Source organism: Azolla caroliniana, unplaced genomic scaffold, assembly GCF_043228905.1.
Source record: "Azolla caroliniana isolate FFs.n. ecotype wild unplaced genomic scaffold, voAzoCaro1.0.p SCAF_16, whole genome shotgun sequence".
Lineage (NCBI taxonomy): Eukaryota > Viridiplantae > Streptophyta > Polypodiopsida > Salviniales > Salviniaceae > Azolla > Azolla caroliniana.
This window is the reverse complement of record NW_028230451.1, coordinates 18,766,848-18,782,795: the sequence shown is the minus strand read 5'-3', so window position 1 is coordinate 18,782,795 and position 15,948 is coordinate 18,766,848. Positions and strand designations below refer to the sequence as shown.

The 15,948-nt window shown below is 39.0% G+C and overlaps 2 protein-coding genes across 3 annotated transcripts; one reads left to right on the top strand and one right to left on the bottom strand.

The window, feature by feature from the left end:
- The first annotated feature begins 2,733 nt into the window (after positions 1 to 2,733).
- LOC147854154 (phenylcoumaran benzylic ether reductase IRL1-like) lies at positions 2,734 to 6,262 on the top strand. Of its 2 annotated transcripts, XM_087332001.1 has the most exons (6): positions 2,734 to 2,975; positions 3,528 to 3,662; positions 4,065 to 4,302; positions 5,509 to 5,712; positions 5,819 to 6,007; positions 6,038 to 6,262. In XM_087332001.1, exons 1-5 carry the CDS (start codon positions 2,784 to 2,786, stop codon positions 5,980 to 5,982), a joined length of 933 nt encoding a protein of 310 aa, XP_087188127.1. In that variant the 5' UTR covers positions 2,734 to 2,783; the 3' UTR covers positions 5,983 to 6,007; positions 6,038 to 6,262. The 2 variants fall into 2 exon arrangements, with proteins under 2 accessions (XP_087188127.1, XP_087188126.1); XM_087332000.1 differs by having other exon boundaries at positions 5,819 to 6,262.
- Positions 6,263 to 9,871: 3,609 nt separating this feature from the next.
- LOC147854153 (cyclin-B1-2-like) lies at positions 9,872 to 14,942 on the bottom strand. Its single transcript, XM_087332587.1, has 4 exons — positions 14,754 to 14,942; positions 10,637 to 10,737; positions 10,264 to 10,358; positions 9,872 to 10,175 (listed from the first exon to the last, which is right to left on the bottom strand). Exons 1-4 carry the CDS (start codon positions 14,895 to 14,897, stop codon positions 10,075 to 10,077), a joined length of 441 nt encoding a protein of 146 aa, XP_087188713.1. The 5' UTR covers positions 14,898 to 14,942; the 3' UTR covers positions 9,872 to 10,074.
- Between the last annotated feature and the right edge of the window lie 1,006 nt (positions 14,943 to 15,948).

Here is a 15,948-nt window from a genome sequence, read left to right as displayed (position 1 = left end):
GATCGGGTTGACGAGACATCCCATGCCGGAGGGAATTCGGTCCCTTTAGATTGGATCTGGATGAGAACCGAAGGAACCAGATCGGACGAGTTGGATGAAGGAACCAGATCCGGAAGGGTTCTGGATGAGATCCAGAAACCGGATTAGATGAACCCGGTGAGAACAGGAAGATGGGACATATTTGTAAATATGTTAGAGTAAGCCAATTGAGGCTATATTTGGAAATAGCTTGAAAGCCATATAGGCATAAATATGACTTAGGGCAATCATTTAGAGAGAGTTGTTGTCAATTGTTGTTGAGACCATATTGTATAGGGAGAGAGAGAGTGAGACATAGAGCGAAGATACAGAGCTTGAGGTTGTTGCCTCCAAGTCTCTGATTGTACCTGTCTCATATAGTGATAGTTTGGAGTCTGTGGGCTCCCATGGTTTTCCACATAAACATCATGTGTTCTCTATCGTTGTTTGTGTGTGTACGTGCGTTCACTCCCTACTTCCCATTTTTGTGTTTGATTCTCATTCAAGTGATTCAAGACTCGGTTGTGGCTGAGCAATATTCCACGCTATTTCCTACATTTTGCTCCAATGGGTATCCTCCAAGGATGCATTTCTCTGACTTGGGATGTAGCTTTTGCCGCTTTTCATTAGGAATGTACACGTATGCAATAGAACTGAATATCTTGATGTGGGATAGATCTGGCTTCCTTCCATAGTACTTCTCATAAGGGGTTACATCGTGCAATCCAGATGTTGTGCACCGGTTCATGAGGTAGACGGCTGTATTTGCCGCTTCTGCCCAATATGACTTGGCCATATACTTCTCATTCAACATGGCCCGTGCTCCTTCGAGTATATGCCGATTTTTGCGTTCAACCACTCCATTCTGTTGCGGTGTGTGTTGGCACGTAAACTCTCGCCGAATTCCTTCTTGTTAAGGTATGCCGTGAATGCATCGGAGAAGTATTCATTACCTCCGTCTAACTGAAGACATCGTACATGCCGACCAGTTGTGCAAACGCTTCACTCTTCTACCTCATGGGAAAGATCCATGTGTGCCTAGAGAAGTCATCGATAAAGGTGACATAGTACCGACATCCTCCAAATGTTGTCATCTATGTTGATCCCCACACGTCTGAGTGGATCACATATAGGACACCTTTGCTCATGTTTCGTTCAGACTTTTGGAAATGAGTGCCGATATTGTTTACGGAAGTGGCAAGCTTCACATATTCCTTCAATCTCTTCCTCTTTGAAGGTGGGGAGGCCGATGATGACTCCTTTTTATTGCATCCCCTTGAGCTTTTGAAGGTTGATGTTGTCAATTCTCTTGTGCCACAACTCTATGTCTGTGTTGGCTTTGAGGCCCTTTGCAAACATGGCCGATTTTACCTCGTTCGGCTCGAGGATAAACATTCGGCTTTCCCTTCAACCCCTAGCGATGAGTTGGCCTTCCTTCTCGATAAAGCAACCACCTTGGTTGAATCGAACTTGCATGCCTTGCTCAACAATTCGGCCGACCAAGACCAAATTCTTCATTATGGTCAGTACATGCAAGACGTTTTTAATGCAAGTTTGTTCGCCTTCTTTCCGGAATGGGACATTGTCGACATGTTGAATCGGATGTGTAGTGTCATCTCCGGTCTTGACATAGCCAGGTCAATCCGGCTCTCGTAGGTCTTGGAACCATTCTTGATGTGACGTCATATGGTTTGATGCTCCGGAGTCAACAAACCATACGTCTTCCGAATTAGAGGCGTTGGTTGGGCCAGAGGCCGACATAGAGTTCACTCTATGTCTCGGTCTGAATAATCCACCATAGTTGTCGTATTCGAAGTTGGTGGCATAATTGGTGAGTTGTCGGCTTGTAAAAGCCGACTCACTCTTCTTCTTTCAACACTACTCTTCATGGTGACCGATTTTGCCACAATATCCACATTCGATGGGGTTGTTTTGTAGGCTTGGACCGGCATGGAAGCTCCCCCTTCTTTCGAACGGTCCTCTTGAGTTTCCACCATCTTGCCGGTAATGGGAGTTGTTTTCATAGGTCGAAGCTCGTCCGCCTCGTCCTTGGCCGAATCGGCCTCTTCTTGCATGACCGCGCCCTCTTCCTCCGTTTGAGTGTGTATACAGCATGTGGCCTTCCGAGGTGTTGCTCCTTGTTCGAACATGGTTTTCTTCAACCAACAACATTGATTGAAGATTGAAGAAAGAGGGAGAATTCTTTCTTGCTAGGATAGCGATTATCATCGCACTGAACCGTGATGCGAGGCCAACCAAGGTACACCCTAAACGCGAGCGATAATGTCACATCCAAGTAGTGACAGGGCAGACGGGGACGAGGAAAGGATTGCCACAAGCATACAAAGAAATGTGGATTCATTGTAGGTCGAACACGAGCACGTGGGAAAGAAGACAGACATGGTCTACCTATTGATCAGAGCCGAACCCCAGAGACGCAGACACACACACACACACAAAACTTAAACTAACACACGTACACACACAACTAAAACCGATGCAGACAACCTAATTCTTCGACAAACATTCAAACAAGACAGACAAAACATTTTCATTTTTTTTTGTCTCCCACACAAGTTAACAAACTAAAACAAATACATTCATTTGTCTTTAAGTCTTTAAGAGTAAGAACTAAATCTACACTGCCTTTATATATATATATATATATATATACCCTCCCCTGCTTCTTCCTTCTCCCATTGTGTTCTGATTCTGAGACTTGGAGCTTTGATTTCTCAGAGAGAGAGAGAGAGAGACAGAGAGATATGGCAGGAGATGGAGAAGAGGAGAGCAAAAGAGTCCTGGTTCTGGGCGCCACAGGCTACATCGGGAAGTTCATAGCCCTTGCAGGGGCATCCTTGGGCCATCCCACCTTCGCCCTCATCAGACCCTCCACCATCGCCTCCAAACCTGACATTGTCCAATCCCTCCAATCCGCAGGCATCACCATCCTCCAGGTAACAAATCCCCTCCCTCTCACCATGCATCTCTGATTCCTTCTTTTAATTGTTAGTCACTCACTCTTCTTTCTTTTCATTTGATTGTTTTCTTCTAGTATGCCATCCCAATCTGATGGTAGCTAGGGTTGCTTTCATGAGGGTTCCTTTGTGGTCCTAAGGTTTCTTATACTTGATCAAACTGAGGAAATAGGTTCCTTTTTCTTCTGGTACTTTAAGGTTTTGTGGCATGACATACTCCGCGTAGTTCTAATTGAACAGATTGAAAACATCGGAGATAACCCTGACCGTAATCTACTTCCCCAACATTCCCCTAACTATGTCTTGCTAAATCCCCTGTCTTGTCTAAGCAATCATATGGAAAACAATATCATCTCCATTTCTTTCTTTCTTTCTTCTTGAGATTTGACCTGAGGCATTTTGTGGAAATGGTGAAAAGTGTTTGGGTATTTTGGGAAACAAAAATTGAGGGTTATTTCATTTCGGAGTTGTTGCTAAGAGACAGAGCAGCTAATGTTTCCCTTTGTTCTTCTTGGCCGGTTTGTTTTTTAGGGTTCGTTGGATGACCATGAGAGCCTTGTAGCCGCATTTAAGCAAGTGGATGTGGTCATCTCTGCTGTTGGTGGAGCTCAGCTCAAGGATCAGCTCAAGGTCCTTGACGCCATCAAAGAAGTTGGCACAATCAAGGTCTGAAATTTGAATTGCTCATTGCTATTTGTGGTCATATCTAGAAATTGTATGCCTCTGAATCACACTGTTTTTATGAAAATTTGTGGCATTTCATTGCAAGTATGGCCTTTTTGAATTGCACTTTCCCGTAATCTCATTCGGAAAACTTGTATGCTTTTGAGTTGCATTGCTTCTTGACAAATTGTTACCTTGCATTGCAAGTATGACCTTGAATTGCAATTTCTCTTCATTTTATTTGGAAATTCTGGTGCTCTTGAAATTTTTACATTGCTTTTAAACATTATGCCTATGATTACCATTGTTGTATTGTTCTGCCTTTGATTACCATTGTATTATTATTCTGGAAATCTGATGTCCTAAAATTTCATTATTAAAATGGGGTTCAAATTGATGGTGTAGAGGTTTATCCCATCAGAGTTTGGCAATGATTTTGATCGTTCACATTTCTTGGAACCCGCCCAAAGCCTGTTCAAAACGAAAGTAGAATTCCGAAGGAGCATTGAGGATGCTGACATACCCTACACATATGTTGTTTCCAATGGCTTTGCCGGCCATTTCCTTTCAAATCTCCTCCAGGAAGGCCATACATCCCCTCCAAGAGACAAAGTCACAATCTATGGAAGTGGAGATGTGAAAGGTAAAAACAAAAGAATAAAAATGTCACATTTATTCTCAAAATTGTTTCCACAAATGTTAAATCCAACCCCCCTATTAAGAGAGAAAGAATCCAAGTGTCTTTTATATCCATAGAGAAGAAGAAATGCCCATATCAACTGAGGAGAAAAAGTGGTCATATATATTTAAGAGCTATGTTTTTCTCCATGGAGAATTTATATATATATATATATTAGAATTAGAATTTTTATCGTCCATAAAGAGGCTAGTTTTGACCTATGGGACCAGAGTATATATGTGTTCTTGATATGGGTCTCCTTCCTAAGAAGGGGTATTCATACATTGAAGCACAAAGTCGCTATGTGTGAATAAAGCATACACATACGAGCTCAACCTTCTAGGTGGTGTCTTAAGTGTGGCACTTAAGTTATCACTCCCTCTTAATTTGTTAGCATATCTTGAACGAATTGCACTATATGTCGAGCAAGTGACATTCATCCTCTACCATGCCTTCATTGCATTACTTACATGTCTTCAAATTCGTTACATTTTGATACCATATTGCAACTTCAATACCTAACATGTGAGATCGAGTGCGAAGTAGTGTAAGGGCTCTATGAGCATTACTACTCAGATTGATAATGAGATAAGGTTGGATACGATCAATAGGCATTCTTGCTTTGTATTGAGACCAACATTCAGGGTTGACATTTGCAATGTAGTATTCTAGCTTTGTCCGCTTAGCATCTTCCCACTTCATCCTTAATGATTTAAAGCTTCGAACAAATTATATATGTTCACCTCTATATGTGAGCATAGGGTAATGATGAGGTTGGATGGTTTGCTCTACCATCATTTTTGTTTTCTCCACATTCATTGCTAGTCCATTACTATGACAAAATTCTTCTAATACCCTAAGTAAATGTTGCATACTATCAACATCATATGAGAAGAATACCACATCATCTGCATATAGACGTAATAATATAACATGTTGCAACAATTTGGGGGCATTCACTCCTTCTCGTGCAACCTTATTCACCACTTCTTCTAATTTATCAATACATAAGCCAAAGAGTGTGTGTGATAGTGGACATCATTGATTGACCACCATGTTACTTAAAAAGAAATATCGATGCATGGGCATAAGAACTGTGATGCATATCAATGTTATTTGTAAGAAGTCTCATATCAATGCTATTAATTAATTACTTCGCTCCTTTTCAAGCTATTGTTGTCCATGAGGAAGACGTCGGAACCTACACAATCAAAGCTGCATTCGATCCGAGAGCCTTGAATAAGATCCTCCACATTCGGCCACCTGCAAATATCGTTACCTTGAACGAGTTGGTCGATAAATGGGAAAAGAAAATTGGAAAAACCTTGGAGAAAATAACTATGACCGAGGAAGAATTTGTGAAGGAGATCGAGAGTATGTCCCTAAACCCATTTTTTGTTTCTCTAAATTTTTTTAGTCTCATTTTTGTGTATTTCCTTTTAGTAAAACATTCAAATGATGTGATGTCGGTCCACTGTAGGTACTCCATTTCCAGAGAACATTTTTCCATCTATTCTGCATAACATTGTCTTCAAAGGGGAGCAAACAAATTTCGAGCTTGGACCCAATGATGTCGAGGCTACCTCACTCTACCCTGATGTCAAGTATACTTCTGTTGATGACTATCTTGACCAATTTGTTTAAAATCTTCAAGACATTTCATACCTTATCCCTCTCTAAAGTTCCATGCTACATATAAATGTGTCTCACTCTCATGTGCAATTATGTTGTATATCCATGCACGTATCTTATGAATAAATGATCAGTTCCCCATGTTTGTAGTTTCTTAATGTACATACCCAATCATTTGGTCCATGTGCTTTAGCAATGCTAGCCTTTTGGATAACCTTCTTGTACCTTTATTGACATTTGATTGTTGAACTACCTAATTTGGGGGATGGCACAAAAGCTGTTGATTATGGTATGACCGTGAAGTTGGGAGTTGCATACAAAAGGTATTATATTTTAAGTAGGTACAGAAACCTTCTGAATTTCACAAGATTTATGCCGTCATAATTTGCGCATGAGAAGGCAAAACAAAAATTGAGAGACACGCACGAAAAGCTCGAAGCTACCAAGTGTTGCTGCTCCAGGTTGCCTCAATCCCTTGTTAAAGAACCGCTCAATGGGTCTAGCCGAGCTTGTATTCATGGACACGAGCTCCTTTGTAGTAGGAGATACCATAGTCACTCGGCTTTGGGGTGAATATTGTGCACCTCTTCTTTGCACATTGCACATATGCAAGTTTAATAAGTTAACATGTACATAACAAAGGTGCAAGGAATTAGAAGCACAATGCCCAAGAGTTGATTTTGAGGAGATCTTTTCATAGGTAATGAAAATGACAACCCTTTGATTCTTATTGAGCTATTAGTTGTTGCGGACTTGAAGCTTCTTCTACAACCTTTTTCCATGGTGATCTAGACAAAGAAATATATTAGTAGCAAACCAAAAGGTTTCATGTCATCTTGCTAGGAACATCTAGTTTGCCAACTCAAGAATATTTTAAATGGCCTCAAGTAGGCACCTAAACAAACAATTTCATGTAATCAATCAAATTTTCTTTGAGCGGTGAGGACTTCCTAATTTCTAAAGATGAATGGATGTTGTATTCTTGTTTGATATGGCGTTGCACTTAGGACTGGTCTGGAGCTCTTACAAGATATCTTGACGTTTATTATGTGCATTGTAGTGAATATAGCCTCATACTAGAAGCCATGCCATGACCTTGTACTTAGTGTTAGATGGGATTTGGACCAGCTCACTACAAAATTAGTGGGGACTGATCATTGGATTCAGCCACTATGTAAGAAAGTGGGTTGTATTCTGTGTTTGGTTTGAGTGTAACATTAAATGTGCATGTCAATTGATAGTAGTGGATATTTCCTTTTTCTGTCAATTGACTTGTCATTTAATATGACCCAGCTCAGTAGATACAAGCTAGTGCTAGATAGTACTTATCTTAAAGTCAATGGCACATACTTCAATACTAAGTACATCGTAACTTGCCCACAAAATATTTTATAGTTAACTTGATTAGCCAATCTTATTTGTCTCGTTGCTCTTTCCTAAATACATCGTGTCCTCCGTATCTATGGTTTCCTAGATTGACACCTTATCGACTCATATGGTCGAGTTGCACAATAGCTACTCCTCATTTGGGGCGATATCACAAAATGTGCACTCTAAGGGTACATATGGGGATAGATTTACAACTTGGGGTTGATCATTGATTATATTTAACACTTAGGACTAGTCTAGAGCTCTTGCAAGATATCTTGATGTTGATTACGTGCATTGTAGTGAGTATTAGCCTCAAACTAGAAGCCATAAGATAAATCAAAGTGCTTCATCATGTGTTTAGTAATGCCATTCTACTTTGGACTATAGGGTGTCATGAATTCACATTGGGTACCTCTTTGTTTGCAAAAAACTATTGATTCATCTTATTTATACTCTTCTCCATTATCGAATCGCAAGAATTTTAGCTTTTGGTTGCTTGCTAGCTTTCGGTCTGTGTAATTCTCAACCATTGCAAATAATATAGGAAGAAGCAAAGGCTTTGTCTTTGTCTTTGGTCCTCATCAAGTAGACCAACACCTTCTAGGTCAGATCATCAATACACGTAAGGAATGATGAGGCACCATTGAGAGAGTGATGTGGCATAGGTCCACAAAAGTCCGAATGAACTACGTGTGCCAATCAAGTGAGGTGATGTTGTATGTTTGCAAGATTGGAGATGGCCACAAATTTGATGGTCAAAATAGAAGAGATCTAAGTAGTCTTAGATAACTACATGATGCTAGTCTTGCTCAAGTGCACTAGTCTGCCATGCCATAATGAGGACACTCGAAGACTGTTAAAAAATAGTCCACTAAGTGACATAGAAAGGGTAAAATAGTCAACAAGTCGGAGGTTCACTTTGTGGATCAACCAACCCTCCTAACAAGAACCTTGATTGGAAATCAACTTCTTCGAGTTTTCTGCCTTAGATCAGAGATTGGCCGAGAAGGTTAACTTCTACCGCTCCAATGATTATCATAGCACAATGTTGTGAATTTCCTATTCAAACTAGCTTGAAATCCCTAGTATTGTAGTGTTGGAAGGGTTTAGGGTTTAGGGTTTAGGGTTTTAGGGTTTTAGGGTTTTAGGGATCAAAATTGAGTGACATGATGGAAAGCTCCAAAGTCAAGAAGTTGGTTGGAAACTATCCATAGTAAGCAAAACTTTTGCATTGATTGCGTTCTCCAGAGTGAGGATGGTGAAACCTCAAAGCTAAGCCAAAGCACGATATAAGAATGGATTTGAGATCAAAGGTCATGTCAAGCCCCAAAAGGTCAATGGAGAACTAAAGGTTGAAGTCAACACTTCGGTTGATGGAGACCTACAAAGATCAATCAAGCTCTAAATATCAATGAGACCTAAAGGTCAATTGAGGTTTGAAAGTTGATCGAGACCTAAAGTTTGAGTCGAGACTTGTAAAGGAGTTTAAAGGTTGATCAAAAGGCTAAAAGACCAATTGTTAAGCGTGATTCTCTCTACAACAAGAAATGTTGCAACATCAATAACAAAAAATGGTGGAGCAGCAATGAGAATAATGTCAAATGGTCAAATTGTCAAGATGTAACAAAATCAGTAAGTAAACTTTCTGCAAATACTCTAAATTTTTTGCTCAACCCTAAATCCTTTACAAAACCCTAAAATCTTCCCTACCATCGCAAATGTTAGGATCAATGGATAACTTGCTGCAATAAAAGATGAATGTGGAATGTTGAACACAAGTATATGGAGGATAACCCTTCTGTTAATTTGTGTGGTCATTACCATATATACACTACAATTTAACACAAAAGGCACTTCCTTACATGTCGATTGGGTCAACAGTGCCACAATCTTGGAGAAGCTAACAAAGTCTAGAAAACCCTTGGAACTCCATTTGTATTGTGAGGTGGTTCCCAAGAATATGACAGAATGTGACAATAAACCAAATTATCTAAACCTGTGACACGAAGAACTCACACTTTTCAAAGTTGACAGTAGTGGATATTGACAACTGTACAATGCTCCAGCCCAATTGATCCAAGCATTCAGAAGAAGTACGATGACATAATAATTTAAGTGTCATACTCAAATCCTCACTAAGAACGCGGTCAGATATCTGTGTTTATATTGCATAGTAACACCCCTTCTTGGATATGTTTACATGGTTCCGTAGGGCAAATTTGGCCTCATGGAAGATAAAAAATCTGTTCTATTTGTGGAGAACAAATGTCATTCAAGAATTTAAATCCCCCAAACTCTTAGTAAAATTATCGCCGTTCATCTCTGTGACCGATTCTCAAATGTCTAAATATAAATCATAAACTAGAAAAAAAATCTGATACAAGCAGAGATTTAAAAGTAGATGATATTGACTGATTAGATGCTCCGACAATCCCTACTTCCATGGTTTCATAGATTCATTATTAGCTTTAGATTATAAGCAAACAATTCTACTAAACCTAGTTAAACGTGACATAATTATGAGATGATATTCTAAAAAGTGTTCAACATTCCCTCCTAAAAGAAGAGTCCACAATGCACATATTCATTTTACTTTTTAAAACAAATTTTGCTCACACTAAGGTATAGAGACAATTCCAATGGACACAATTTTAATAGTTTGATGAGACAAACGAGTTACTTTCTGTAGGGAACGGTTCACATTGGAATTATGAATCATGACCACACAATCATCTACAGAAGAGCCTGTGCAGCTGGTCCACGTGACATACCAAGGCGGATTTCAATCACACTATGCATATCGACACGAGCAATTGATTCAGAATCTCGAGGATCTGTATCACAAAGAAATACATAACCAATTTGATTAATTAACCAGAACAAGAAGTTAAACTGCTACTCTCTTTCAAATGGAATACTTACCATTGAGATAATCTTCAAAGCCGAATTCATCTAATTCTCCCGTCAACGACTCCAAACCTAACATCGACGACGGCAAACCCGGAGGACGTTGAAACCTGTATGAGCATAGGTATAAACATATCATACCTTATTGGACACCTTTATCTAGATCCATTAGTTCAAAGATAGCTATTTGGTCATCCAAGTATTGATAGTTATGGTATGGGCATAGCACAATAAGGTAATAAGCCCTAGTTCTATGTCCAGACCATAATCCATGAGCTAGTGGATTCATTTTATAACATCTATATGACTACATTTAGGTCAAAACTTCATAATACCTTGAAAGAACATTTAAAGTGCTCTTCGAGTTTAGTAACATAAAGTTTGTTACCTTGACAGTATTTGTTTATCAATATCCATCCGCATAGGAACTGCTGAGCCATAAACCTTCTCTAACAATGATCTCTTTGTTTGCCGATGTTGCTTGTCAATCTTCAGTATCAACCAGCACACAGTTATGAGAGGAATGCTTAATTTAATTTGTTTCATTATAACAAGGCAATCTACAAGAATACTGAGTGCAAATTTATTTTTCTTTACTCAAAAAATAGATTATCTACACAAATACTTAGTTAAATTTTATTTGACTAATATGTACACTTGCAATACTTTTTTTCACCATTGTAACCATCAAAATGGAGCTAAATAAATGACTGCCAATCCCAATTTCTGACAGCATTCAATGAAACAAACAACGAAATCAACTTCATACTAATGATATTTTATCCCACGTTTTCACCTCCAACAAATTTCTAGCGGGATAAAATATCATGAGTGCAAACCTCCAAGGGGGTCCAAGGGGGTGATCGCAAATTTCTCAAACTAAACAATACTGCATGTCCTATGAAAAAACTAGTATGCACAATTCCAATACCTTTTTCACCATGATAAACATCAAAATGTAGATGATTGAATGACTTTCTAAACCAGATTCTGATAGCATTCTTAGTGAAGCCAACAAAGAAATGCTACTCATGATATGTTAACTCTTGAGATCTCAAAAGCATTTTCAAGAAAGCAGCCTTCTGTTTGAGGATAAATACATTTTCAAGAAACCATTTCCACTATGTTATGATATGATAATGCATCTTATATAACTCACTTATGCGCTAAATACAGATTATCCTGCTTCAGCCTCTCTAGTATCCCGTCTTTCACTTAATTTGGTGACATCAACATAATCATTCCTCGTGTGCTAGGCTAGAAGGAAACAATGGTTAGCCTCGATCAACTCATTCATCTATTCTCTATTGATAAAAACTGACTGCAAGGATTCTACATGCTGCTGAGCAAATCAGAATCACATGTAGCCAAACGTACAGCAACAAACACATGCAGTCTGGATAGCTATGGTCACTCAGTATTCAAAGAATGATTCCAAATTTGAAAGTCCATCCTGTCCAACCCCACACAAACTGTTTTCTGCATATATTCCTGAGCACTGAATAAACATGGCCACAGCTGTAGAAGCAGGCCAAAGATGATTTCAAGTGGAAAAAGCAGATAGGGCTTAAAGTTTAGAATTTAATGTTTAGCCTCTACAGTTTAGAGTCACAATGTGAAGAGATAGCTCAAGAATAAATGCCAATAGCAGCATTGCAGAAATACAGACAGCCAGACAACCAAACTTGCAAATACTCAACTAAAGTGTCGCTTGCCAAAAGTGATCCAACAGATACTCAAGATGACTGGACAAACCTTTGATGAGATACAAATAGATCGTCATACAAAAGAGTTCACTCTACGAGCCTATCTCTCGGATCGGCAGAGAAGGGATAAGTTATGAAACAGTTTTGAAGTCCATCTCAAAGGTGCACCGGCAACATAGTGACAACTTCCTTGAAGTTTCATAAACCAGTTCCATGGTTCATGACATAAATGTTTTAGATGTGTCAGATTTGTTTTGCATATATATTTCAGAAACATGAGAACACACATGATACCATAGTTTCATATATGTCTATACTACTTTATTAAAACTGACCTCCTTATCATTGGGTTTGCCCCACCACTTTCCCCTTCCAAATTCTCTGCTGAAGCTTCAACATTTTCATGTTCCAACTCTCAATCTGTCAGAAGATTCTGAATATATACAGAATCCCATACTTCCTGAATTTGCAGCATTCTGAATTTCAGAATTCTGTCTGTCTGTCTTTCTTTCTCAAACTTCGGAACTTTCTCCCTTTGAGATTTTGGAATTCTCGTTTTTATATTTGTTACATCTTTTCTAAACGTCCCTCAAATTTAGTTCAACATATGATTCAGCTTAGCGACCTTAATAATATGTCAATTGCATCTTCATACTCTTCCACGTATGACTCATGACAGTTGATTCTTATATCAAATAACATTTTGCAGAAGCACCAAAACATATGGCTTCAAGCACACCCAACCACGACTGTGTGTATGTCCACATTCCGGGTTCTTCTTCTCGTTTGGCACACACATACACAATACACCTAATTGAAGGCAATGATAGCATACATGTCCTTTGAATGGCCTTTAATTCCAGTTGTCTATGATCCTTCCTTGATGAACTAGGTTAAGAGAGGTCAAATAATCTTTCGATAAGATTTTTTGGCAACTTGAATGGTGGTAATTTATGCACCGGAACATCTTTGAATTGGAAGAGTGCAATTATGACAGGGTCATCAACGATGAGGGGTCACCTCCAAACATGCCACCATTGGACAAAGGAATGTATGCAATTCTTGTTGTGTCAACTCCTATTGTAGCTTACTTATGCTCCACTTCTTTTATGCTGGCTTGGATGGATTGATTCACATCATTATCACTTTCTATCAAATCTCTCTCTGCAGAGACTTGATAAATTTGTTCACTCTTATTACATAAGGAAATTTATCTGTCTATATAGGAGACGCAACATTCCATAACCTATCCAAGTGAAACTCAGAGGGCAAAAACTGTTTGCAAAATAACAATTTTATCTCCTCATAGTTGATATCTCTATTATTTTCAACAATAACATGTGTATTCTCTTTACACATTGTTCTCGAATCATATTTGTGCCATTTTCTCGAAAGAAAATAGAAACAAAAATTCAACTTTTGTCTGTCGCAAAGTTCTCAATCTTGTTCTGACTCGAATCATATTTGTGCCATTTCTCACTAGAAAATAGAAAAAAAAATCAACTTTTGGCTGTCACAAAGTCTCAATCTTGTTCTGACTCGAATCATATTTGTGCCATTTCCCACTAGAAAATAGAAAAAAAAAAAAATCAACTTTTGGCTGTCGCAAAGTCTCAATCTTGTTCTGACCTCCAAATAATGATTTGGAAATTTAAATTTGCAAAGAATTCATCAACATCATACCCTGACAAGTATTTTTAATTGACTTCACCATTTCACTCATAAACATTGGTAAGTTCTTTGAGGCATTTGAAAATGTGAAACAGGGGATGTCTCACCACAACGCACAGGTGAATGCTCCAATCCTTCTAAGATTGAATGCAACCTATAGGAAATAACATTCAGTGACCGAAGAATATCCACATAAAAATCAATTGAAGCGTGTTGATTTAAGAGACGAGCTGATAAACACACTAACTTCAAGAATTTGATTGAAAGGACTTCGGTGAAATATACATTAAAAACCACAAAAGTGTTTTTACGAGCTTATAATGAACTAAAAAGGAGTGGAAGAATGGGGCCATTTGAGGTGGGACAAAATGCAAAGATACACACTATGCCTTCTTTTTAAGGTAGAACAAAGTGTTATAGGAAAAGACAGAAGTTTCTCTCTGTAGTGGCCCCAGCTCGCTATCAATGCAACCATAACTTCTTTGATGTTGTAGGGTTTCATGAGCCTTACTGCTATTTACGAAATCCTCATTTCTTAGAGATTTTAATACTGCAGGGCTTCATGAGCCTGGCTAGTATCAACACAGCCCTAATTTTTAAGAGGTCTTTAGCATTGCAGGGTTTCATGAGTCTTATTGCTATCCTCAAAACCCTCATTCCTAAGATATTCCAGGGCTTCATGGCCATATCATTAGGATTTCTGAAACCCTAATTTCTTGGACATTTTAAAATGGGCCCTCATGAACACTACCGATCAGTCAAGGTCTGTTTAATACACTGGAGATTCATTGGCCTTCCAGATATCAATGGAAACCCTAATTATATAGAGATCTTGAACTTTAATATTCTAGGGCTCCGCAGATCTTTCTACGAAACTCTACATTTTTGGATAACTTTAATTTTCAAACCTCGTTGCAATCAAACTCTAATTTCTTGGAGATCTTTAAAACCCTGATTTCTTAGAGATCTTGAAGTTTCTGATGTCTGGGAGATCTTTCAAAGTTTCGGTCTTCATGGACCCGACAGCGAAGAAACCCTTGCGTTCTTACAGATACTTACGATCGACTTTACTGCTTCAGAAAGAATCGTCCGCAAAAACAAATTAGGGTTACAGAAAGGACCGCTCACCGTAGCTTGCAGAGCTTGAAGAGGGTGCACAGGAAGAGCTTCTTGCTTGAAGGAAGAAAGACCATATTGAAGGGTGTCGTGAGGGTGAGTAGGGTTAAAAGGTAAAGAGGCAGCTCTGTCGTCGTCTCCTTCTTTCATCGCCATAGCTAGCTACACAGAGAGACAGAGAAGAGCAAAGAAAAGAAACAAAAAAGCAGCTTAAATGAAAAGAGAGAGAGAGAGAGAGAGAGAGATGTGGGCGATTTTGTTTGGATGGAGAACTTGAAGCCCAAGTCAAGAAGAAGAAGAAGAAGAAGAAGAAGAAGAAGAGGAACTAAGTAAATCCCTAACCTAACTTATTCATTCAACTTGGAAGAGAGTCTTGTGATCTGACCTAACTTAATGTGGCCTTGACCTAACTTGACTTTACTTGACCTTACTTCATCTGACCTAACTTACCTTGACCTGACCTGACTTGGCCTCACTTCATCTTACCTAACTTAACTTGGTCTAACCTGACTTCACTTGACTTGACTTGGCCTCACTTCATCTTATCTAACTTAACTTGGTCTAACCTAACTTGACTTGACTTGACTTGACCTCACTTCATCTGACCTAACTTAACTTAGTCTAACCTAACTTGACTTTACTTTACTTGACCTCACCTCATTCAACTTGGAAGAGAGCCTTGTGATCTAACCTAACTTAACTTGGTCGGACCTAACTTGACTTGCCTTTGACCTCACCTCATCTAACCTATAACTTGACTTGACTTGACTTGACCTCATCTTACGTAACTTAACCTTTACATGACCTAACCTTACTTGACTTAACCTCACCTTACCTAACCTGTCTTGACTTGACTTGACCTCACTTCATCTGACCTAACTTAACCTGGTCTAACCTATCTTTTCTTGACTTGACTTGACCTCACCTCACCTCACCTCATTCGACCAACTCTAGACATCGCCCACTAGCCATTTCTCCTTTTAGCGCCACAACGTTTGTTCTTGTATGTATCGATTGTTTGCTCCTCGACAGCACCCAGCACAAACCCCTTCCATCAAAGTGGTCGGTGTTGGGACTAACATTGCTTAGCATCTCAACAACTTATGTTTATGCTTGATAGATCTGTAGAGAGTTCTCTTCCCTTTCAGCAATTGGAAATATGTATCAAAGTGTTGATTGCTTTCTTGCAATGTCCTCTCCTGCTTCG

Coding starts and splice junctions, on each gene's coding strand:
- LOC147854154 (XM_087332001.1), top strand. CDS start 2,784: ATGGCAGGAGATGGAGAAGAGGAGAGCAAAAGAGTCCTGGTTCTGGGC. Junction 3,663..4,064: donor AAGAAGTTGGCACAATCAAG/GTCTGAAATTTG, acceptor TTGATGGTGTAG/AGGTTTATCCCATCAGAGTT. Junction 5,713..5,818: donor ATTTGTGAAGGAGATCGAGA/GTATGTCCCTAA, acceptor GGTCCACTGTAG/GTACTCCATTTCCAGAGAAC.
- LOC147854153 (XM_087332587.1), bottom strand. CDS start 14,897: ATGGCGATGAAAGAAGGAGACGACGACAGAGCTGCCTCTTTACCTTTT. Junction 10,738..14,753: donor TTCAAGCTCTGCAAGCTACG/GTGAGCGGTCCT, acceptor TTGATACTGAAG/ATTGACAAGCAACATCGGCA. Junction 10,176..10,263: donor CTTTGAAGATTATCTCAATG/GTAAGTATTCCA, acceptor TTTGTGATACAG/ATCCTCGAGATTCTGAATCA.